Source organism: Acomys minous (assembly GCF_964271855.1).
Source record: "Acomys minous genome assembly, chromosome: 5".
Taxonomy (NCBI): Eukaryota; Metazoa; Chordata; class Mammalia; order Rodentia; family Muridae; genus Acomys; species Acomys minous.
In genome coordinates this window covers 123876107-123900401 of record NC_140494.1, presented here as the reverse complement: position 1 = coordinate 123900401, position 24295 = coordinate 123876107, and the positions used below count along the sequence as shown (strand labels likewise).

Below are 24295 nucleotides of genomic sequence, written 5' to 3'. Positions count from 1 at the left end.
TTCCTCTGTGTAGCCTTGGCTGTCCGGGACTCTCTTTGTAGACCAGGCTGGCCTTGAACTCACAGCAATCGCCTGCCTCTGCTTCCTGGAGTGTGCCTGACTGACCTTGAACTTTTGAGCCTTCTGCCTCCACTTCCAGCTTGCTGAGATTCCTATGTAGGGTTTCAGTCTGTTTTAATTCTCGACAGCACGATGCACAGAGAGACGGCGCATCCCCATTTGCTGGGCCTCGGGGAAGTGGACGGCACTGGCAGTGGCTTTTGAGTACTCTCTTGGGATCACACACCGGTGTGCTTCGTCTCCTTCAACTCTCCCTACATCTCAGAGACATAAACTGTTGCTTCCCTTTCTTCCCATGACACAGCAAAAGCGGCTACACGAGAAAGCCACTTAACGGCCCAGGTGGCAGAATTCAGAGTGGAGGGGCTATCTTTGGCCCCGGGCTGGCCCCTGGTCATGCCACTGGGTGCTGTGACCCAGACTCTCTAGGGGCTACTCTGGAACATGCAGCTACTAATCTAAGACAACCCTAAGGTGGGGGTCAGGAAAGATGACTAGGCAGGCAGAAGGTGACCAGAGCCCATATAAGGACGGCCTCTAGGGGTGAGGAAGCTCAGGAGCTGAAAGCACCCAGAGAATTACCTGGGAGGGGGGCACTGCATCTTCGTCAGCCGTGAGCTATCTGCTGTCCAAGGATGGCCTGACTCTGAGAGCTGTTTGTCCTTAAGGCCAAGCTCTAAAAAGGGCTCTGCAGAGGACTACTGATTTCTAGCCCCAGGAGTAGATGTGGGTGGCACAACACAGGGTGCTAGCAGTGATGGCAGCTCCTGGGCAGGGCTGGGGAAATGGGGGGGAGGGTTAGTTTAAAGGGTCAAGGTACAGGGCACAGGCTGGGAGTAGGGACTTCTGAGTCTTCCTGCGGGGAGGGGGTGAAAGCTGCCCAGGATGTAGCTTGATGAGGGAAGGACAACACAGGTTGGGGGTGTTCCAGGAGAGAACAAGTTTAAAGAGGCCTGGGAGACTGTTGGTTGCATGGCTCATTTGATAAGAGTGTTTACCTTGCATGCATTAGGCCCTAGGTTCGTTCCCTAGCACTATGTAAAGCCGGCTTGGTGGTGCACACCCAGAATCCCAGGACTCAGGAGATGGAGCCAGGAGGAGTAGAAGTTCAGGGTCATCCTCAACTGCATAGTGAGTTCAAGGCCAACATGAGACCTTGCTTCTGTACCTGTAACAGGGCCCAGACCTTAGTAGGCCCCCAGCCCTTAGCACAACTGACTCCATGATGGAAGTACCATTCGGGCTGTAAAACTCAGCATGCAGATGGCACCACCTGCCAAAAGTGAAACAAAGGCCTCATCTACCAAATCTATAGTTCTGGGAAAGATGTACTAACTTTGCTCTTGGCTTCTATAGTTTTACTTCTGGCTAACTAACTGTCTTGCTAACTAAAGTATGTCAATTCAGAACAGTGTGTGTGTGTGTGTGTGTGTGTGTGTGTGTGTGTGTGTGTGTGTGTATGTGTGTTTAAAAGCTCAAAAGCTTACCCTGAGAAAGGCTTGGTGCTACACTGGGCTCCCAAATACCCAGTGTAGTCGCAGGCCAATTAATAAAGACTTCTGTTAGCTTAAACCTATGGCCAAGCCGTCTTCCCTGGCGGATACCCAACAACATCTCAAAAACTGAAACAACACTAACAGAAGCTACGGACGGGGGCTGGAGAGATGGCTTGGTAGTTAAACATGCTTGCAGCTCTTCCAAAGGGCCTGAGTTCTTTTCCCAGCACCCACCCCAAACATCTCAAACCACCTGTAATTGAGCTCCAAGGGATCCGATGACCTCTTCTGGCCTCTGCAGTACTGCACACTCGTGGCACACACTCACAGACACACAGCTGCACATACACACTAGTAAAAACAACTTTTTTTTGAGACAGGATTTCTCTGTGTAGTCCTGTCTTTCCTGGAACTTGCTCTGTAGACCAGGCTGGCCTTAAACTCAGAGATCTGCCTGCCTCTGCCTGCAAGTGCTGGGTTAAAGGCGTGGGCCACCACTACCACCTCCGCCTGGCAATAAAAATAATTATTTTAAGATACCCTTTAATTTAAAAAGTTAATAAGGGATGAGGATATGGCTCAGTGGTAGAGCATTTGTCAGTATGTGCAAGGCTTGGTTTGATCCCTTCCCCCCCCCCCCCCCGGGCCCATAACGTAAATAAAATAAGTAAGCCTTATATAAGCCTTACTATTGGTGGAAACATCTTATAAAAAGAATATGACAGTCAGTGGCATATGCCTTTAATCCCAGAACTCTGGGAGGCAGAGGCAGGTGGATCTCTGTGAGTGCAAGGCCAGCCTAGTCTACAAAGTGAGTCCAGGACAGTGACGGCTAAGGCTACACAGAGAAACTCTGTGCACTTAGTACTCTGGACTGTGAAATAAAATGTCTCTCTCTTATAAGTTACTCAGCCAATACCTTCTTGACCTAATTAATAGAAATTTAACTAGTATAATATTTTATAGCTACCAGTTTGATTAAGTTGGTTTGTAGTATTATTCACGTCTATGCCTTTAATGATTTTCTGTTTGCATTTGTATTTTTTCTTAAACTTGAATCAGTTTTTACATTATAAACTTGACATGGAAAAACGTGTAACTTGAAGTGATTATAAAATCAGATTTAAAAATATTACTATTTGCTTTACTTATACCATCTAATTTTTATTTTATTCTGTTTTTCTGACTTTGATTAAATGATATTAATATTTTTATTAGTGTTAAAAAAAAAAGACAGGAGCCTAATGATATGGTTCCAATTTAAAAGCACAGGCAGCTCTTGCAGAGGGCCCAAGTTCAGTTCTCAGGACCCACATGGCAGCTCACAACCATCTATAACTTCAGTTCCAGGGGATCTGATATTCTTGTCAGAGGGGGCACATACATTCAGGGAAACCACCCATACACACAAAATATAATACAATAAAAGTTAAAGGAAAAAAAAAGAATATGGCCATGTCCTTAGGGTTTAAGCAGAAGGAAGTGAGAGAGGAGAGATCCGTTTGTCACCCACTCAACAGTGCCAGGCTGGCCATAGAGGAGGCGTGTGTCCTCAGAGGGCAGAAGCCCAACTCTAAGGCCTGTTTCTCTTCCTGTCAGCCCCTCGAGCTTGCTGCTCATTCCCCTTCTCAGCCCTAACTATCAAATACCAAGGCCCCAGTGTTAGGGGCTAGGAGGTCCAGCCTCTGCAAGGCCACCTTATGACAAGTGATGTTCCAAATACTGTCACTTGTTCCTAAGAAGAAAAAACAAACAAACAAAACAAAACAAAAACCAGGAGAATCTGGGCCTAGTGGCACAAGCCTGTAATCCCAGCTACTCAGGAAGCTGAGGTGGGAAGATTATAAATTCAAGGCCAGCCTGGACTATAGAGTGAGTTCAAGGACACTCTGGGCGACTTAGTAAGAACCTATGTCAAAGCAAAAGTAAAAAGGACAGCAAGGTGTGTGTGTGTGTGTGTGTGTGTGTGTGTGTTAGACAGCTTGTCTCGCATGCACAGGGCCTTGAGTTCAAGCCTCAGTACTGGGAGCAGGGAAAAAACAAAACAAAACAAAACAAAACAAAAAAACAATAAAAAAAGCAGTATTGGAGCCCATGATAGCAAAGCGTGTAACTCTGCTTGGGGAGTGTAGGCCGCACACTGGCTTTAGCACAGCTCTCCATCTACCACTGCCACTAAGTTTACTCCCCTGATTCTCACAGTTCAGTTTCCCTCCAGTTGGGTTCTGGTTCCCTAAACTCCAGCCTAGGAGCTGAGGGTGGCTCTGCAGTTGACTGGCAGACTCTGGTGACAGACCTTTGCAATAAGCCAGTAGCCTCTTAGGTGAGGCTGTTTAGGGTAGCCGCTGGCCCAGGAGACCTCCTCAGTTACCAAGGGCCACTCACATGCCTTAACCTTGCTAACGTGGGTGGTGTCTGGAGCTAGCTGGTTGGTCCTGTGTCTCCATGAATTTGTGTAGCAAAGCTTACTTGGGTTAGTCTCTTGTGGATCTGTTTATCACTTTGAAGAATCGGTTTGATTATATTCAAGGCTAGACCCTCAGTGTTGGGAACTTTGCCAAGACGTGACCCTGGATAAATGTTGTGTCCGGGTGGATTGTGTGTACACACTGGCTTCTACAGTGGACACAATTAGACAACCTGAGCTCCTTCCCCATGCCTCCAGCTCACCCAGCAGTTCCACAGATGTCCTCTATGGGGCCAGTGTAGAGCCAGATTCTAGGCTCCAGGAGCACAGGGTGATCTGCGGCCCAGCCTCTGCCTGTTTTTATATTATTGGCTTGTAATCATGTTCAGTGCTCCTCGGGGGAAAATCTCTAGTCTCGTTCACTGGAGAACAATTGTAGATTTGGTCTATATAGCACGCTCTTAAAAGCATAGGGTGGCTGACCTGGAGAGATGACTTATAGGTTAAGGGCACTGACTACTTTTCCAGAGTTCCTGAGTCCAATTCGCAGCAACCACATGGTGGCTCACAACCATCTATAATGTGATCTGATGCCCTTTTTCTGGACTGAAGGTGTACATGCAGACACAGCACTGAATATACAATAAATAAATAATTTTTAAAAAAAAAGCATGGGGTGGGATCAATTAAAAAGGGAGGGAGGAAGGAAGGAAGGAAGGAGCAAGAACCAAGAGTTCACATGAAGAAGCATGGGACGCCCCATCCTAATCTGTTTGAAGTTTCTAAGTAGCTGAGAGCCAGGAATCCCATCACAAGTAATAAAATTGGCTGTGATGATTGCTTACATACAGTGCTCCTTCTACACGGACATTGTATAGTCTTCCCTGTACGTGGGCACTGCACAGTCTCCCTTATATGGGCTTGCATAATCTTCCTTCTACATGGACGTTGCAAGTACAAATGCCCCAGTAAGGCACACTCGAGGGCTGCAGCAGGATCTTTGGGTTTAGTGTTCCTCTCTCAGCAGTAAACCTGCAGTGTCACCATGGCAGATGCAGTGTGGTTGTCCTACGTCCTGACTGCCAAGCCAGCCTCACGCTCCTGCTGCAAGCCTTCCCCACTCTGAGGGATGGCATTCCATCAGAAATGAAGGAATTACCCTTTGAATGAGTAGGAGAAAGAAAGCCCAATAGAATGACACCTCTACTTCCTTTTTGACTATGCAAAATCTGTGGGTTTTTTTTTTTTTTAATATATGGTGAGTTAGAAATAACGCAACTCTACAAAGCAAACTAAGAGACCCTGCAACTTTCTAAAAATGTCACAAACAAAACCACCTCATTTATGGTAAAAAGCATATGCCTTAGCATCCTTGTGATCTACTATAGCACCCACCCCATCGTGTCCACCCTTTGGCCTGTATTTTTAATTATCAGCCTGCAACCCTGTCTGGCACTCTTCAGGAGAACGCTATAGTCTAATCCACTGAACAACAAAACCCAACTAACCAGTACCACCACCACCACCACTGCCACCAACAAAAATCTCAAGTTTCTTAGAGCCCTTTGAACAATGTAACTTTAGAAGCAACCGAAATCATACATAAAACTACAAAGATGCTTGAGGGAGACTTTATCTTAAGAAATCCATTCAGGGGCCTGTCCCAACAGGTAAAGGCGTTTGCTATGCCCATCTGCGTTTGATCCTGGAACGCACCTGAAGGTGGAAGGACAGAAGTGACCGCACAGAGCGGTCCTCTGGCCTTAACACGTGCGCTGCGGCTCTTGTGCAGCTGTATTCATACGTACACAACTACAACAACGAATAAAAATGAATTACAAGACACTTTCCAAGAACTGTAACCACACACGTGGGTGTGCGCTTGTGCCCTCCCTTTGGCCATCAGACTACTGACGGAATTTTGTTAATGGGACATTGGAATTTCCCCAGGAATCTCATGCTGAGAGAAGAGGCCAGGGGCCCAGTGCTGACCAGGTTGGGAGCTTGTCTCCAGGAGGAAGTCTCACATAGCTCTGAGAACTTCAATGCTTTATGTGAGAGGCTGCAGTCCAGACGATGATGATGATGATGGTGGTGGTGGTGGTGCTGCTGGTGGGGCCCCCACACCTTCACCATGACTGCTTAGTTATGTATACCTCTGGCCTTCTAACCTGAACCTCATGTCAAGACCCCAGGATAGACAAGGTGGTGAGAGCCGGGTGTCACAGTTTCTTGTGGCCATAAGGCCATATTGCATACATCTCTATTTTGTGTTCCATTATCACCTATCTGCTTACTTGGCCCACTGAGGACAGGAGCCAGACGAGCTGTCCGAACTACCAGGGCCCAAACTCTGGCCCTGACAACTCCAGTTAATACAGTCTCTGTCTCACTTCCCTTCCACGCTCATCCTTAACCCTATATTGAATTCTTTTCAAAAATAAGCCGCGTCCCTGCTTGTCATGGACTTGCCCTGAAATTCTCTGCTTTGGTCAAGAGTCCCAGGTGTTCTGGAATGGGGTGTCTCTGGAGAACTCCTCACATTGCTGTCCCCTGCCAGCTGACTCTGCCTGTTGACACGGTGCATTCACTGCCTAAGAACAGTAGGACATCAAAGGATGTGCTCCTGTCTGGACCAGGATGCATCGGTGCCGATGTGTTCGATGTGTTCGGCTATCCTAGCTAACATGAGAGCACTTCCCGGAAGAAGCCGCCTCCACCTACAGGATCTCGGCCCGGCTCCCACAAAAGGCTGTGTACCAGTGCTTTATTCCGCTCCAGGAGGAGGCTGTAGACTTCCTCCTCTCTGAGGTCTGTTGATTATAGATGCCGAGTGGGCTGTTAACATCCTGAACCTGATCTGAGAGGTCTGCTGGTGGCGCGGAACCCTCGTCGCGGCAGCCGATAGACCGGCGGAAGCCTCTCCTTCTGCCTGCCTCGCTGCATGAGTCAGCTGGGTTGCTCCAGCCCTGGTGCCTAGTGACTTATGTACTCTATGAAATTTGTTTCAAATGCTGTTTGTTGGCTTTTTCTCCTTTGCAATATGCTGCTTTGTAGTTTGGCTCTATTTGGGAAAATTAATCAACAGCTGGGCCTCTTAGGCCAATTATCCCTTCTCCTCGAAATGGGCAAGAGGTTAATGAGTGGTTTTGGGCATGGAAGGAGAAAGAGGACGGAAGGGGTACTGCCCCTCCCTTTTACAAATGAGGGAATTGTGAAAGTTCATCTCTGGGTCCCCTTAAATGCACTCGGTGGGTGGGAGACGGTATAAATGGGGTGGAACTGGGTTCTTTACATGCAGGCTAAGGGGCTTGCCTGTCAGCGCTCAGCAGAGGGGCCCCAGGAAGCAGTGACCAGAGAAACTGCCCTGGCCCACATGTACTTTTTTTTTTCCTTTTTCTAGTTTTCATGTATGTTTGTGATGTGTGTATATGTATGCATGTCTTTTGCATGCATGTGTGTGTGAGGTGCATACATGTATGTGCACATGCATGTGGAAGCCAGAGGTGTTAGGAATCATCCTTTATCTTCCACCCTATTCCCTCACCTCACCCCCACCCCCACCTCACCCCCAACAAACCTGGATTTCATAGACATACCTAGTCCTTTTTTTGTTTGTTTGTTTGTTTGGTTTTTCGAGACAGGGTTTCTCTATGTAGCCTTGGCTGTCCTGGACTCACCATGTAGACCAGGCTGGCTTCGAACTCATAAAGATCCACCTGCCTCTGCCTCCCAAGTGGTGGGATTAAAGGCCTGCGCCTAGTCGTTTTTGCTAGACATCTTACCCAGGATGGACTCACTGGAGGGCTGCCATGCCCACTTGGCATTTACCCACATGTATTTTGCTGCAGGGGGAGGTGGGCTGAGTCAGGAAGGGAAGGCCCTGGACTTTTAGTCAGGGTTTATGGGTTACAGTGAGGTCTAAGCACTTGGCCTCATCCACTGTCCATCAGCCTGCCATAGCTGCTGAGTGCCCTGGGTCCTGCTTACCATCAGGACAGATAGAATGTGACCTTACAGTCCCTTTCAGCTCTCATGTTCTTTAGTCTGCTGCTTCTCCCGCTGCCCCTGCCCACCTTGGCAGAGCAAGTACCCCACTTACCACAGTGGTAATGGAATTATCACTTAGAACTCCCCTGATCTCTCACCAGTTAGTAGGAACATGGGGGTGAGGTGCTCTGCTGGCTTCACTCCAGCCCAGTGCCCCAGATACCATCTGCGGTCAGTGCATAGGCATTGGTTTAATCAGGCATTCAGGGCATTGGGGGTGGGACTGCTACTTTTAGACAGTGTCTCCTGTAGCCCAGGCTGTCTTCCAACTCTCTTTGGAGTTCAAGCTGGCCTTGAACTTCTGATCCTCCTGCCTCCACCTCCACATTTAGTTGATGTGGTGCTGGGGATGGGATTTGAGGGCTTTATGCATGTTAGGCAAGCATTTTGCCAACTGAGCTGTAGCCCTAATCAGGGAATGTTCTTTAACCACTGATAGGTGTCTAGCCTCTACACCACGCTGATGGCGCTGCTGACTCTGGGTGCTTTCCGTTAGCTATATAGTGAGTTCAAGGCCAGCCTGGATTACTTGATACCCTCTCTCACAAAAATAAATAAATAAAATAAATAAAAGAACCCTTTGGCATTTTTATCTCTAAATGTCTGAGAAAGGCCCTACTGTATACTAGGAGGTCTTTTCCAGGTACTGAGTATATATATATATATATATATATATATATATATGTGTGTGTGTGTGTGTGTGTGTGTGTGTGTGTGTGTGTGTGTGTGTGTGTACTGTGAAGGAAGCAGGGATGGGAGGAGGCTATCATGAAAGGAGCATGGCTGGTTCAACCCTTCCTTGCAGATAACTCTGATGACTGTTTTTGGTAAATGTGTTTATGTGTGTGTGTGTGTGTGTGTGTGCAAACATTTATATGCCAATATCTGTCTCAGGACTAATACATACGCCATGCCTCAGATAAACATATCTATCATCTGAGATGGAGTTAGCTATGGATAAAATCTAGGCTTACTGCTTCAGGGTCCTGGTTCACATGATTCGAGTGGGAACAACCTACTAGTTGGGACCCATGGACTGTGTACTCTGGAGGTTTTGGGACTATAGGGTAAGCTGCCATATGCATGTCAGGTGTCTGGGCTTGACCTGCTGTAGGGACCTGGGGATGGCTTCAGGCCATGGGCACAGAGGGGTATAAGTCTGTGAGGAAGCTGGGGTGTAGGTCTGGGCACCAAGCCCAAGGAGGCTGGGGTGGAAGTAAATACTTCAGAGCCTGGTGGGACCTTTCCAAGCTGCTTCTCCATCTGCAAAATGGCAGCAGCGAATAGCTGAGTGTGGTGGCACACGCCTTTAATCCCAGCACTCGGGAGGCAGAGGCAAGCGGGTAGCTATGAGTTCGAAGCCAGCTTGGTCTACAAAATGAGTCTAGGATAGCCAAGGCTACACAAAGAAACCCTGTCTCAAAAAAAAAAAAATGGCAGTGGTGACAGCTAACCACAGAGGATGACAGGGGCTGAGACCATCAGTATGGAAGGCCTTTCAGGAAGATATGCATCCTGGAGATAGCTGTGTCTCAGTCCCCAGCCCCAGTGGTCCCTCATTTGCCTGCTGTCTGGTGTCTGCTCCCAAACTCATCCCTCTTGGAGTCCTGTGATACCTGGCCTTAGAAGTGCTTCCACTAAGCTCTGTGGGTACAAGGAAAGGACAATAGTTTTGCTATTTGGCCTCAAGTTTGCAGAGTATATGTCTCACTACCAACCACCCATGGCATGAGCAAATGGGCCTCAGTCACCCTGCAGAGAAGACACTTATTTAGCACCAATTGTATGCTGGAGCTACACTCTCACCACCCCTTACATGTAGGAGTGAGTGAGGTCAAGGCCAGCTCCATGTTGCTATACTGCTGCTCTAGGCTGCAGTGGCCTCTTTATATCTGCTGCATTAAGATGGGGTCTCCACCCAGGCTTCAGGACCCAGGCACCTGAGCTCCCACTGTCTTTCACTGTTTTCCCACACCCTGCTCATCTGGGCCATCTGGGCCTGATGCTCTGGATGCTCCCTGGGCTCAGTTCAGGGAAGTACATCCCCCTCTTTAGAACTTTGTGTTATGGCCAGGCTGTGGTGGCGCATGGCCTTTAATCCCAGCACTTGGGAGGCAGAGGCAGGCGGATCACTGTGAGTTTGAGGCCAGACTGGTCTACAAAGCGAGTCCAGGACAGTCAAGGCTACACAGAGAAACCCTGTCTTTAAAAAACAAACAAACAAACAAACACCTTTAAAAAAAAAAAGAACTTTGTGTCGTTTTATAGAACAAAGTCTCACATTCTATTCCAGCAAATCCTCCTGTTTCGTCCTCTTGAGTGCTGGGATTACAGCGTACCTCCCCACAGACATCAGGTGCTTCAACCCTCCCTTTTCACCCCTTTCTGCAGCAGCTCTCATTTTTTTAGGCATGACAAAATCTTTGTCAGGAACCCCTTCCCCTCCTGGGGTGTCTACTTCCTCTTATGAATGAGATTACTAGTGATCACAACTAAGGAGAGAGGGCTGGAGATGGGGTTCACAGTCACAGCATGCCACAGGCCTGGTGGGGTTCAGGTCGGTAGCCCGTGTCCCTCCAGCTCACTTCCTGGTGCTTCGCCTATCCTTTTTGATTGCTGTCACCTCTGAGCTTCACGCCAGCCTCAGGGGACCAGGGTCAGGTTTGTAGCGAAGTGACTCGAGCCGAGTCTAATAGTGGGTAGGGGCAGCACCCCTGCTGGAGCCCAGACAGTACTCCTGCTGGTCCAGCCCTAGGCAGTGACTGGAGGCGAGCCTGGTTGTAGAGCCCAGGGTCCTCGCCCCACACTCTCCTTACACTCATGGCTACGAGGTCATGGACAGGTGCATTCTGCAAGTCTGTTTTCCCATCTGGGAGACTCAGTGACACTTGAGTTAATTCCCAAGGAAGATGGAAGGCCACCTGGCTCCAACTGAGACACCAAGCTGCCACTTGTCCCTCTGCCTGTTAATGGCTTGGGAAGGTCTCCAGCTCACCAGATCTCTCCATCACAACCCTCTCCTCCCAGGCAGTGCTGACTCAAGGCTAACGCAGGTTCTGGGTTCAGTGTCAACTCAGCTCACGTACTGAGGAAGGTCACTTTACCTCCCTGAACACCAGTCTCTCCTGCAAGGTGAGAGTCCTCAGCAACCGTCAGACGGTTGCTATGTAGAGTGAGAGGAACGCAGTACTGGGCTGGCTGTGCTCGGCACTCATGATGCATGTCCCCATAGCCATGCATCAGACTGGACAGCCTCGAGGTCCTGGATCCTGGCCAGCTAAGATCCTGGTGGTCCTATCAATGCAAGGGACTTGGACAAAAAAAAAAATCTGGGTGTGTTGGAAGCTTGAGTGCCTGGGACCTCCCCTGACGCCTCCAGCTGCCCGCAGAGCCGGCAAGGCTACCGCCGGAGTGACGAGGGCACTGAGAAGGGCAGAAGGAGCCTAACAGGAGAAGGATGGTGTGAAGTAGGAAGAGAAGACTCAGCAGTTTTACCTAATGAGGCCGCAAACCACAGAGTCCCAGAGGGGAAGCTAGCCTGAGCTTCAGTGACACAAAGCCAATTCCCTCTACTTTGCTCTGTGGATTAATTGCCAACATGATTTAACCTCCTGGTACAACTCCCCCCACTTTTGTCCCCTCCCCCTTCCCCCCCCAACCCTGCCTCGTGTCTTCACCACTATCCCTCCTGCCCAGGGGAAAACAAGCTCATGACAGGCAGGTGAAAGAGGGGAGAGCATTAGCTGGAGTTCTCACCTCTGTTTGACCCCAGCTCTGCCATGTTCTGCAGTATGACTGGTCACAAGCCGCTCTCCCCGCCCCACCTCAGTTTCTTCCCCCACAGAATGGGCTGAGGGGTTGGGAGACTCTAGAAGTGCAGTGTGTCCTTCTAGCTCTGCTCTTGAGAATTCCCAGCTCCTTGTGTGACGAGCTCTGGGCAGCGGCTCACTCTTGTGTCCTTGTGCCTGCATGGCTGTCATTCTTAACTCACTGTACAGAGAGGAATCTGGGACTCTCTGTGGGCTGAGCACAGGGCTGTGGGCCATGTAGATGCTGAGGGACAGACTGAGCTTCCAATCCAGGCCCATCTGACCACAGGTCATAGCCCAGGTTCATGCCCCTTTACTCAAACCCTGCACAGTCCCACGACAAATCTTAACAAGCAGCTCTGACCGTGTACCCCGTGCCAGGTTTTATTCAAAACACTGAATACATTTGATACTCTTCACTCCTAAGAATCATAGTAGAACCTGAGCTACAGATGAATTGTTACTGTTTGTAGCCCAGCCTAGCTTAGAACTTCCTATGGAGCTGAAGATGACTGTGAGCTTCTGATCCTCCTGCCTCCACCTTCCAAGTGTTGGGAGTACAGGCATCCTGCCACCATGGCAGGTTTATGCGGTGCTAAGAATCGAGCCCAGGGCTTTGTGAGTGGTTGGTAAGCACTCTACTGACTGAGCTACATGCTCAGCCCCATCTCATAGATGAAAAACTGAAGTTTTAAAAAGCCAGCAAATATGGCACAAATGTGCTAGCCACGTGAGCCTGTGACGTGGCACCCACAGTGGACGGAGAGAAACAACTCCTGAACATTATCCTCTGACACCACACACCACACACACACACACATACACACACACTCACACACACACACTGTGGCATGCACACAGACACACACACCACATACACATACACCACATACACACACACACACACACACACACACACACGCGCGCGCGCGCGCGCGCACTGTGGCATACACACACACACACACACACACACGCGCGCGCGCGCACTGTGGCATGCACACAGACACACACACCACATACACACACACACACACACACACACACACACACACACACACACACGCATGCACTGTGGCATGCACACAGACACACACACCACATACACATACACCACATACACAGGCACACGCACACACATAAGTGTGCACGCACTGTAGCATGCACAGACAAACACCACACACACCCTCATACACATGCACGCACTGTGGCATGCACATACCTGCCACCCTCCAGGATAATGATAAATAAAAAAGAAAAATTCGAGCCTTGAGGTAGAATTACCTAAGTAACCCTTATCAAGCCATATAGCAGGAGGCGTCAGTGCTAGAACTTGTGTGTGTGTGTTCATAATTTTTGTAATTTAAAAAGTTTTGCATAGTCTTGCTCACACAGCTACAGCAGCTAGAAAGTAAATTTGTCATGCCTCGTACTGCATCTGGAAAAATCTTTTATGACAATAATTGTGATGGTAGCCCGTCTGTGATGGGGCGGGGCAGGGAACGGGAAGTTGCTGTTCTGCTCTTAGAACCAGAGTTGATGGATCTGGGTCTGATGAGCAATGAAACAATTAAAGCAGGAAGTGCAGAGGGGTGCCTGTGTGTCACCCAGCTGTCATTTCCGTCCTGCACTCTCTCCTGGCCACACCTTCCCTCACTCCAGAACTTACAGCTCAGGATCCCCCATGGGAGGCTATACACACTAAGCTCGCGGAGGGAAGGTGGAGGAGGGACATCTTTAAAGGATGCCAGAAACCTTGTGTGGAGAAAACTCAATCGCTGCCCCACTGATCTGGCATTCGTAACTCTTCGCCCCCCTCCTGCCTTCCCTAGCCCAAGCAGCTGAGCTTTGCATATGACCTATGGACAGAGTGGAGAAAGCGGAGAAAAATGCGGAAAGGAGTTGGTTCATTTGTGTGATGGAGTGCCCGCTCCCTTCGCCAGCATGCAGGCCTCAATAACGGCAGACAGGGCTTCAAAAAATTGCTGCATGAATAGATGAGCCCTTTAAGGTAATAGAAGTGCTGTCATCCTAGGGAGAAATATGGGCCCTGAGTCCTGCAGGAGGGGACACTGGGCCCTTCTGCCCTGCCTGCTGAGCTCTCTGTCCCCATTACAACCAGAACTAAAAGAAGATGTCAGGCTGAGGAATGGTCAGAAAAACCCTTATCTTCTGCCTCCTCCTCCCTCCTGCCCCCGCCCCCCAGGCTCCATGCAAGGAGGAGGCTGCAGGACAGGACTGGGAAATCAAGTCATTGCAGCCTGGCTGTGACCTTCCAGCCTGCTCCCTGCTGCAGGCACTGTCAGGACAGCAGTTAGTTCTTGGCCAGAGTGGGCAGGGGGCTCCGTCAGGCAGTGTCTTAAAGACAGACAGGTGTGTTGTGCAGTACAGGGGCTCCTGGGGCTGTGGAAGGAGACTTGTTTCCCTCTGTGCTGAGAAAGCCTGTTGCCCTTTCTGGGGACACAGCTGCCCTGCGGCTCCCATCCTGGAGGAAGCTGCGGCTAAAGGTTTCCTTCCTCCCGTTCCATCTGCATCCGCATCCCAGACAGCCTCTCAGGCCTCAAGTGGGCATCAGCAGCATCAATGGGCATCGGTGGCATGAACCTTTTAAACGTGGCCATCATGGTGACACTTGTTGAAAGATGACTAACATGATCTTTGCATGCACTAATTAGCTTGGTCACCATACTAAGCCTAGGCATTTATGATCATTTCCTTTTCACACGTCATAAAACAGGCACAGAGAGATGGTAGACAGTACCCTGTCCGAGGTCACACAGCTATAAAAAGCAGTGAAGCTGGTACCTAAAGGTGGGGCATCTGGTTCTATGTCTCTGTAACCTTTGCACTGTGTAAGTGAGATGTAATTAATACGTTTGCTCTAGGAACCCAGGTAGTGCTGAAGGGCAGCTACTCCAGCTACCTCTTTAAACCAGAGAGATGGGTCTGGTCTGGCTGGTTGGTCCAGCAGTAAGGCTAGAAGGGTGGTTGCCCCCAAATCTGATGACCTGAGCTCAATCTCTGGAACCCACATGGTAGAAGGAGAGAACTGACTCCTGCAAGTTACATCGCTCTAAATAAATAAATGTAACAAAAAAAAATAAACAAACCTCAGAGAGGCTCATGGGGGTGGGAGAAAGTTTCAAGCTCCAACCTCACTGGCCAGTGGCTCAGATCCCCCTTCCTACAGATGCCAGTCTGGAAACTTCTACATTAGTGGACCTGCTATATCCAAGGATTTAATTGAGCAAAAAGACTTCACCAAGCAAGCTCTTCATGTGGCGGGCATGGTGGATGGTGGTGGCTAGGAGTCGGGGCTGGGGGAGCTGGATCCTTCTTCTCAGGGAGGCAGGCTGAGCATGGGCTTTGACTGTAGAAGAGGTGCGCGTGTAAATCCTACAGAGAGGAGCGTCTACGGAGGCTCTGTGAAACACTCATCTGAGAAGCTGGACAGGATGTTCACAGACGCAGCAAAGATGGGGGTGCAGCAACGAAGAGGGACGAGACAGGTTTGGGGCAAAGTAAGTCGTGTGCGGTCACATAGCACATGAAATGAGGCTGGGGAGTAGCCAAAGGCGACAAGTCACAAAGAAGGGTAAAATGCACCTAGCTTGCAGGAGGATGAGTTCCTCATGGCCCACCCCCTTATCCACAGTCCAGCTATTTCTCCAGCCAGGGGGCTGGGGAAGAGAGGTCTTCCCCTTCTTGCAGGGATGCTGCCAGGACAGGTTACAGGTACCCAGGACTTTAATGTGACATGCTATCCACTGCCCTGCCCCTCCTTCAAGCTGTCTTTGACCGGCAGAGTAGCCAGCTGAGAGCTGTGGTACTGTCCGAGGTGCTGAAACTGTGTTCCACCCAATCAGAAGCACTCCTGGTGCCCACACAGTTTCCTCTGGGCAGAGGATTTCATTCCTGGCTTTTTGTTTTGTTTTGTTTTGTTTTGTTTTGTTTTGTTTTGTTTTGGTTTTGGTTTTGTTTTTTTTTTTAACAAAGTAGAACTAGAATCTAAAATATGAACAGAATCCAATCTGTGAACTTTGCTCTTGCCTCCTAGCGCAGCACGTTCTTGAATCGGGAAGGCCTTGTGCCCTTCACCAATGGATGTCCTGGGTGATCCTTTTCCTGAGGCTAAGCTAACACAGAAAATGAATGTGTCTTCTACCCACATCCTCACTTCTGCCTCGCCACATGATGGCAGTCACATTTCACAGGACCTCCTGAGGGACCAGGGTCCACAGGTGCTGGAGTAGTAGGCCTGCCTAGACCAGCAGGAATATGTGCCCAGGAGTCGGCCTCAGCTGGGATGCCTGGGTGCAGCTCACCCTGGTACCTTCTGGGGGTCACACGTGTGCTGGACTTGAGGGGAAAAAAAGCATCTATTCTCTGCCCTTGTAGTTTAGCATCTTAGCAGGTACCTACTGTGGTTCAGGCACCAATCTGTAACTTCTTGAAGAAGCTCCCTGCTTTCACCACAAAGTCCCTTGTCGCAGGTGAGGACATTCAGGCTTAAGCAGAACACAGGGCTTTGCCATAGGCAGTGGAGAATTGGGATTTGAACTCTGGTCTGGGTTGTTCTGGAGTGTCTAGTCTATCAAAGCTCATTACCATGGGAGCATAAAGCGGCTCCTGCCACTTCTGCCTTTCTAATCCTGGCCAAATTCCTTCCCCTGCTTAAACTTAGGCTCATTTGCAAGCTGAGGAAAGTAGAGCTCCCAGGAGACATAAACCAGATGACGCGTGCGGCAAGAACACAATGAACGCTCCCCACTAGGCTGAGTGTGATTATGATCCGACAAGGTCTTTGATGGCTGGCTGGGTGTCTGATGAGCCTTGCCACACCCCAAGTCCTTGGCATCGTAAGTGCTGGGGCTTAGGAATGAGGGGACAATCGTTGAGAGTCGTCATCGTCATCATCAGCCCACCAAGCAAAGCCTGTTCCTGCCCTGCATCCCCATGGCCTCGCAGGGTAGACAGTACCTGCCTGTCAGGCCCCTGAGCTCCCAAGGGCAGTGCTATACTACCTCATCAGCACCACTCGGCTCAAGACCTTCTCATCCCTCTAAGGGCCAGCTTTCATAAAGTTGCCGTCACATCTTTCTAAAGGGCCCTTGGAAGGGCGTTGGCAGAGTGCTTGTCTAGCACGAATCCATTACCTCCCCGGCTACGGCAAACCCCAACAGCAGGCGGGGCGGATAGTCTCCTCCCGTCTTACATGGAGAGGGAAACTGAGGCCCAGTAAGGTGAAGTGGCATGTCCAAGGTTCTGAGTTTAGGATGAAGCTCCAACACCCAGGAATGGGCTTTTAAAATTAGCTCTTTATTAAACTCCCCGAGTCGTGAAATCTTTCAGCAAACGGGGCAGGTATGTAGTCACAAATCAACGAGCACACAGAGGCACTGCTGATTATTACTGACTGTGGGATGCTTTGGGGGAGCCTGGGTTGAGTCTACTCAGCTGATTGATGGCCCCATCCCCCACTTTACCAAGCTGGCTAATTGCAGGAAGTCACACCATTCAGCACCCGGGGCAAGGCAGGAATAATGGCAACCCCGCTGGAGCCTGGTGCTCCAGGGAAGGAGTCTTGCCACTGAGAGCAACGGATGCTTTGTAATCACCTCCAGCAGCCCCTGTCCAGCACCACCAGGCCCCGGGAAAGCCTCTCCCCGTATACAATGGGGCTGAGCAGGAGTGGAAAGTGATGGGGTCTCACCAGGACAGCCCGCTCACAATCTGTTTTTAGCTTATAGTGCCAGGTAAGCAGGACTCAATGGTGAAAAGATTCTGGTGATCTGATCACCAAGCTCCCCAGCCCACCCACCCCAAAGTTCAAGGACAGGAAGTCCTTTGTATTCTAGCCTAGCTTCCAGAGCAGTGAATTCTTGGCTGGGGGCAGTGGGTATACGGACAGACCAACGCTTCCCTCCCCATCCTTCCTGGAACCCCAGTTTTCTTTTCTGAGTAGCAGTGATTAGTCAGACAGTTGGGGGCGGGAACAACAAGAGGGGACAGAGGAGTGACAGTATAAATAGACCTATGACAATGTGTCACAAGCCCCCACATAGGTGCACCAATGTTGTCCATGAAGTCTGCTTAGTAAACCACCTCAGAAGGCAGTGAGTTCAGGCATGGGGACATAGCTCAATTTGTTGAGTGCTTGCCTAGCATGCATGAAACCCTGAATTTAACCGCTAGCACTGCATAAAATGGTAATGTATGCCTGTAATCCCAGCCCTAAGTGGGTGGAGGTAGGAAGGTCAGGAGTTCAAGGTCATCTTCAGCTACAGAATGAGTTTAAGTCCAGCCTAGGCTACGTGAGGTTCTATCTAAACACAGGATTAATAAAACAAAACCAGTGCATTTGTCTTCCTCTGCCTGTTCACCTGAGAGGGAAAGCTATTCCAAAGTCATAGGCCTTCCTTAGCAGCCAAGCTAGGGCAAGGACTTGTCCCACCAGCAGCCTGCTGCGAATTGCTTCTCTGCCTGACCCCTTGGCGATTGGATATCTTTAACCCCAAATAACTATTTGCCAGACTCTAAACCTAGAGTGCCTCCATTATTATTATTATTTTAAATATGTTAGGTGCCGTGCCTGCGTGTATATCTATGTGCCACATGTATGGCTGGTGCCCTCAGAGACATAAACAGGAAATCAAATCCACTGCAAGATGGTTATGAACAGCCATGGGGGTGCCGGGAATTGAACCCAGGTCTTCTGGAAGAGCAGGAAGTCCTCTTAACCACTGAACCGCATCTCCAGCCCTAGCGCTTCAATAGTGATAGTTATGAACCAAAATTCATGCCAACACCCAGCTTTAGCTGCTTCTGGGGAAGAATGTGAGGGGACTTGATAACATTTTGCCTGTGTGGGCCCCCAGCTCTCTGTTCCCAGTAGGCTCTCTCCCCTTTCTGTCCATTTCTGCAGCTCCCCCTTCTCTGCCCTCATGTCTCTGTCTGCCTGTCTACACATTCACTGGTCTGCCTCTACCCTTCCTCTCCCTCTACCCCATAAAATTCCTTTATGCCAGGTCTGTTGCATGGCGTAATTTCTCAGGGGCACACCTTGGCATGTGTGGATCTGCTATGGGACCCCCTTGCCATATCATATTTCATAACAGTCTGAGCTATGCAGACCAGGAGCACTTGCTCTCAAAAGATCCACTGCCATGATGGTGACAAGAGTTTGAGAGTCAGTGGACTTCTACCGTGCCAGCCAGCCAGCCAGCACACAACCAGGCCAGGTTCACTAGCACGACCTTGCAGTCAAGGCTGGAAAGCGTGTTCTTGGGGAAGGTAGCCCAGACAGCAGAGTGCTTGACTGTTACCAACTGAATGAGGACTTAAGGTTGAGCTAAAGCATTGCATAAACCAGGTTTTTTTGGGCTATGCTTGTCATCCTAGCACAGGGGAGGTAGAGGCAAGTACATCACAAGTGCAAGGTTATCCCTGCTACATAGCAAGCCAAAACAAAACAAACCTATAATATATAAGACTATCTTTTTAAAATATTTCTATTTATTTATTACATATACACGCTAGAAGAGGGCACCAGATCTTATCATAGATGGCTGTGAGCCACCATGTGGTTGCGGGGAACCAAACTTAGGACCTCTGGAAGAACATAATTCTCTTAACCTCTGAGCCATCTCTCCAGCCCAAGACTATTTTAAAGACAAATAACTTAAGGATGGAAGGAAAGAAGGAAAGAAGAAGACGACTCTGTTGTGCATCTGCTTCCTGACCACTGAGAACCACTGACTAGCAACACCCACATCCCGTGAGAACTCATCAGATACAGAAAGCCTTGCCACACCATAGATACGCTGGATCTGAATGTCTAATTTTCCCATGCCCCTATCTACAGTGGCTCCTGGAATCCCTTCTCCTTATGTGTAAGGTGAGTGCCCACTTCACAGAGAAAGAAACCGGAGAGCGGGTCCAAGGTCACAGAGTTGATGTGTAGGGAAGCCAGGATGGGTGTGACCTGGCTCCAGGTTTCAGCTCTGCAAACACTTCTCAAAGCACAATAAGGACATTGTCTCTGGGGGCGCCTAAGTATGGGTGTCTTCAGACCAGCTGAGCACATTCTGTCCCCCATATCAACTCCCCCCCCCATCAAACCTTGTAAAGACCAGCATGGTTGATGAGGAAATACAAACAGTAAACGAACATGAAGGGGAAATGTACACTCTACCTAGTAATCAGACATGCAAATGAGAGCAACATTTAGGAGCCATTCTCTACCTATATAATTAGCAAGACTGGGGGGTGGGAGGGGAGGAAAGCAAGCAAGAACTGTTCTGAACAAGGCACACGCATATACGACCTGAGACAGCATAGATTTATATAACCCTTTGGGAAAGTGATGTGGCAACATCCATCAAGAGCCATGAATATATTGTGCCTGCTGACCTGAGAATTCACCCGGAGGAAATAATTCAATGGGACGGCGGGGTGGGGAGCTGTGTGTAAGAAGATGCTCACTGCAACATTGGCTGTGAACATGGTCAAAATCCTAATATTCTGCAGGAAGGGGAAGGCTGGGGAAACAGAGCACCTGTCAGTTCCTGCTCTGCTAGGTGGCCATCTCAAATGAGAATTAAGAGGTCCAAGCAGTAACATAGAAACGTGAGTTAAAAAAAAAAAAAAAGAGTGGGCCCAAGCCCAGAGGGAATGTATGTGCCTCAGTGTGGAAGGTTGCAGATTGAGTCCTCAGGACACCCCACATACACAAACACTGCCCCTTCCACTCCGCACACACAGGATTAACTTTGCCTAGCCTGACTTTAATCCCAGCACTCAGAAAGCAGAGGTAGGCGGATCTCTGTGACTTTGAGGTCAGCCCAGTCTACATAGTGAGTTCCAGGCTGGTTAGGAATGTATAGTGAGGCCATTTTGAACAAACAAACAGAAAGGAGAATGCAAAACTGCTTATGTGATCCGGTGTTATAATGCTGTGAAAAATATTATATACACAGGAGGACAGAGCAGGGCTGGACAGAGAGGAAGACGGTTTCAGAATCAGGGACGGTGACAGACTAAGGCCTTTTCCAGCTACCTTTACAGTTATAAGCCTCAGAGAGCAGCTTCAAGGGCTCTTGCTTGGTCATAGACTACTTCTGGAGGTGACACAGAGGGTCCTATCCCTCATTTCTGGGCAGAGGGTCACACTCTTGATTGCTAAAAATATGGGGAGCTGGCCCACTGGGGACCAGGGAGGCTGTGAGAGGCCCCTCCTGACTTACCAAGAAGCCTGGGGCACAAGTACATCCTCCTGTGATGCTGTGAGAGCCCCCTCCTGACTTACCATGAAGCCTGGGGCACAAGTACATCCTCCTGTGATGCTGTGGCAGTCAGCGCCATTCTGGCAGGTGCAGGGTAGCTGGCAACCATTGCCATAGTAGCCCGTAGGGCAGGACTCGTTGCAGTAGTGGCCAGACCAGCCTGGCTGGCAGGTACAAGCTCCAGTGACTGGATGGCAGCTGAACGGAGAACGGAAGGGAGAAGAGGACATTCTGGTCAGGGTGGCAACCACGTCCCTTCCTCTGCCCCTCCCCAAGTCGAGTCTGCCCATGGGAGTGACAGCAAAGGACCCCTGTGGCTAACTTAGTAACGCCGCCTTGTTTGTTTATGAGAAAACTCATGGCCATGCAGTCTAATTAGTTCCCAGAGATGAAGACTAATAGTTAAATAGTTTGCCTAACATCATTCAGCAAGGCAGTAACAAGACTAGGATTAGTACCCAGGCTTCTGATCCCCAAACACGCACTTTTTCCCCCCTTTCTTTTTAGGTAGGGACTCCTGGAGCCCAGGTTAGCTTTGAACTTCCTATGTGTCCAAGGGTGACACTAAATTTCTGACACTCCTTCTTCCCTCTCCCAGGGGCTAAGATGACAAATATGTGTCACCATGCCCTGTTTATACAACACTGGGGAGTGAACCCAGGCCTCCTGCAGGCTAGGAAAGGACTTTACCAACTGAGCTACCCACCCCGAGTGATTACTCTTTATAAAGCTACACAGAGCCTAAAGTTCAAGGAAGTGTCTTTCTCCCTTGCCACATAAAGACTCTGAGGTCTAGAGCTCTTGTCATTCCCCTCTTGCCCACGAGAGTTACCTAAGGTGGGGACACGTGAGAGGGCGACCATGATAACAGTCCTCCCCATTACAGTACACTTTTGGCGAACTTTGGTACAGTTAAAACAAGATCTCAGGACAGGGCGGCCTCTCTGACAGTGTCTGTACCTAAGGCAACTGCCACTAGAGCTTCCTCATGCTCTGTGACAGAACGGGCCCTTCTCCTTTTACCTGTTGAGCTACAGAAAGAGCCATTGGCTGGCAGCAGGGGCATGACCCTGGAGTGGGGTAACTTTGGCTGACAGGGGTCTGGCTCAGTAGCCAATATCCGTCCCTGATCAGGAGACATTGAGTGTGATAACAGCGTGCCTTATGGAGTGCCTGAGCACTGTGGGGGGTGTAACTGACTCACGGCACCACCTGCTGCGTCTGCATGCTGGCTCCCGGGGATGATCTCAGCAGACACCAAGACGGGCCACTTCAGGAAAGCCCGGAATCTCTGATGGGCTCCTGTGCCCTCAAGACTCCTGGGCTTGCCACACTTGCTCAGAACTGTGCTGTGAACTGATTCTTCCACCTCCCTTTGTTTCCTTTGAGCTGGCATGGGTCAGGCCTGACAGCCCTTCCCAGCCCCCCAGCCCATGTCAATCCCCCACCCCCCCCCACCCCATCCCCGCCACCCCAACATGTCTCCTTGTAAGTTTCTCTTTTGTGTGGTTCTAGAGATCAGCCCAGGGCTTCCTGCAGGCCAGGCAAGCACTTTCCTCACTCATGCCCACCCGAATCTCTCACGCATGGCATATGCTTCCTGGCTAGTCCTGACTAACACAGCAGAGGTGCTGGGGACAAGCTGCTCCCATCTCAGTCACCTCCTTCCTGCCCTGTGATTTGCTTCCAGTCTGATCTGGGAAGGCCTGCAGTGGCTGGCCAGAGCCGGTCTTTGTTCCTTTAAGCTCCACGAGGTCAGGGCTTGTTCTCCCAGATCCCGACTCATAGTCACCGTCCAATTCACACACGCAAGGATGCACATTGCTTTTTACCACACTTAACGATTTTCTTTTTGAGACAGGGCCTTATGTAGCCCACGTTGGCCTTAAACTCACTATATAGCTGAGGATGATCCTGAACTTGATTTTCTGCATTTTGAAAAAATTTTTACTTATTTTATGTGTAAGTGTATGGGAACACGGATGCCACATCACATGTGTAAAGGTCAGAGAGCCACTTGGTGACCACTCTCTCCTTCTACCCTGTGGGTGCCGGGGATAAGACTCAGGCCACCAAGCTCGGTGGCCAGCAACTTCACATGCTAAGCTCTCACACCAGCTGCCAACCTTGAGCTTCTGATCCTCCCGCCTCTGCCTCCCCGGTGCTGGGGTAGCAGCTGTGCACCATTGTCACACCTGCTTTTATGCCCTGCTTGAATTCAAACCCAGGGCTTCATGCATGCTGGACAAGCACTCTGCCAGCTGAGCTATCCCCCTAGCTCTCTGTGTTTACCTACTTTCTGTGTCTGTTGACTCGTTTGTTTTCTGTCTATCCATGAGGTTTCAGCTCCCTGGGGGAGAGAGACCCCTTGTCTGTCTTGTCCCCTCTCAGGGCCCAGTGGGGGTTCCTGGCACAGGAGAAGTGCTGACCTCATGGCATGCTTTAATGAAGGAATTAATGAACAGACTAATTGTGGGCATCCAGTCAGCCTCTCTTCTGGGGGGGCGGGCACACCCCCGCCCTGCGGTGTTCTTGTAGAAAATGAGGGGGCGGACCAGAGCAGACGACTCTGGAATAATAAGTGCCAGTAGCTAATAATCACTTCAGAAAATGTTTAGTCTCATTAATCATCCAGTCAAAACAACAATTGGATATCACCTTCTCTCTATCAAAACATGGACGAGCATTTCAAACGCTGGTAAAGGTTTCAAAACAATCTGAGGTTATATTTCAGGAGGCCAAAAATTATGCAGATGCCTTGGCCTTGTAATTCCATTTCTAAGAATCTTTCCTAAGGAAACGATCGCGGCTGTAGAGGGAGATTTATGCACCGAGATGTTCCCTGAAGCATTATTTATAACAGTAGAAAATGGAAGCAATTTGAATAAGAATAAATAATATGTGACCAGGCTATTAAAGCACGGGGCACCTCACGAACATATATTTCTTATCTCCCACAAACCTGTGAAGTGGGAATGTGAGGCTCCTTTTTACAGGTGGCACCCAGTGGTTCTGGGACCGGCCCAAGGTCACACAGATAGTGGATGAGTGATGGAGCTGGGATTTGAACCAAGATCTGGCCATGTTTATCCTGTAGTTGTCACCCCTGACAAGGAGGTGCTACTTAAATTCCTTAAGAGGGAATTTTAGACTGGGCGGTGGTGGCACACACCTTTACTCCCAGCACTCTGG

General features: G+C 49.6%; 1 protein-coding gene across 14 annotated transcripts in view; it reads right to left on the bottom strand.

Moving 5' to 3' along the window:
- The window catches only part of MEGF11 (multiple EGF like domains 11), a 331126-nt gene that overhangs the window by 33650 nt on the left and 273181 nt on the right, over window positions 1-24295 (bottom strand). For all 14 annotated transcript variants that reach the window (XR_014779613.1, XR_014779614.1, XM_084783853.1 and 11 more), the window contains exon 10: window positions 21127-21301. Coding sequence is in view for 12 of the 14 variants with exons in the window: in XM_084783853.1 (XP_084639979.1) it covers window positions 21127-21301 (175 nt within the window). In the remaining 2 variants the exon portion in view is untranslated. The remainder of the gene's footprint in view (window positions 1-21126; window positions 21302-24295) is intronic.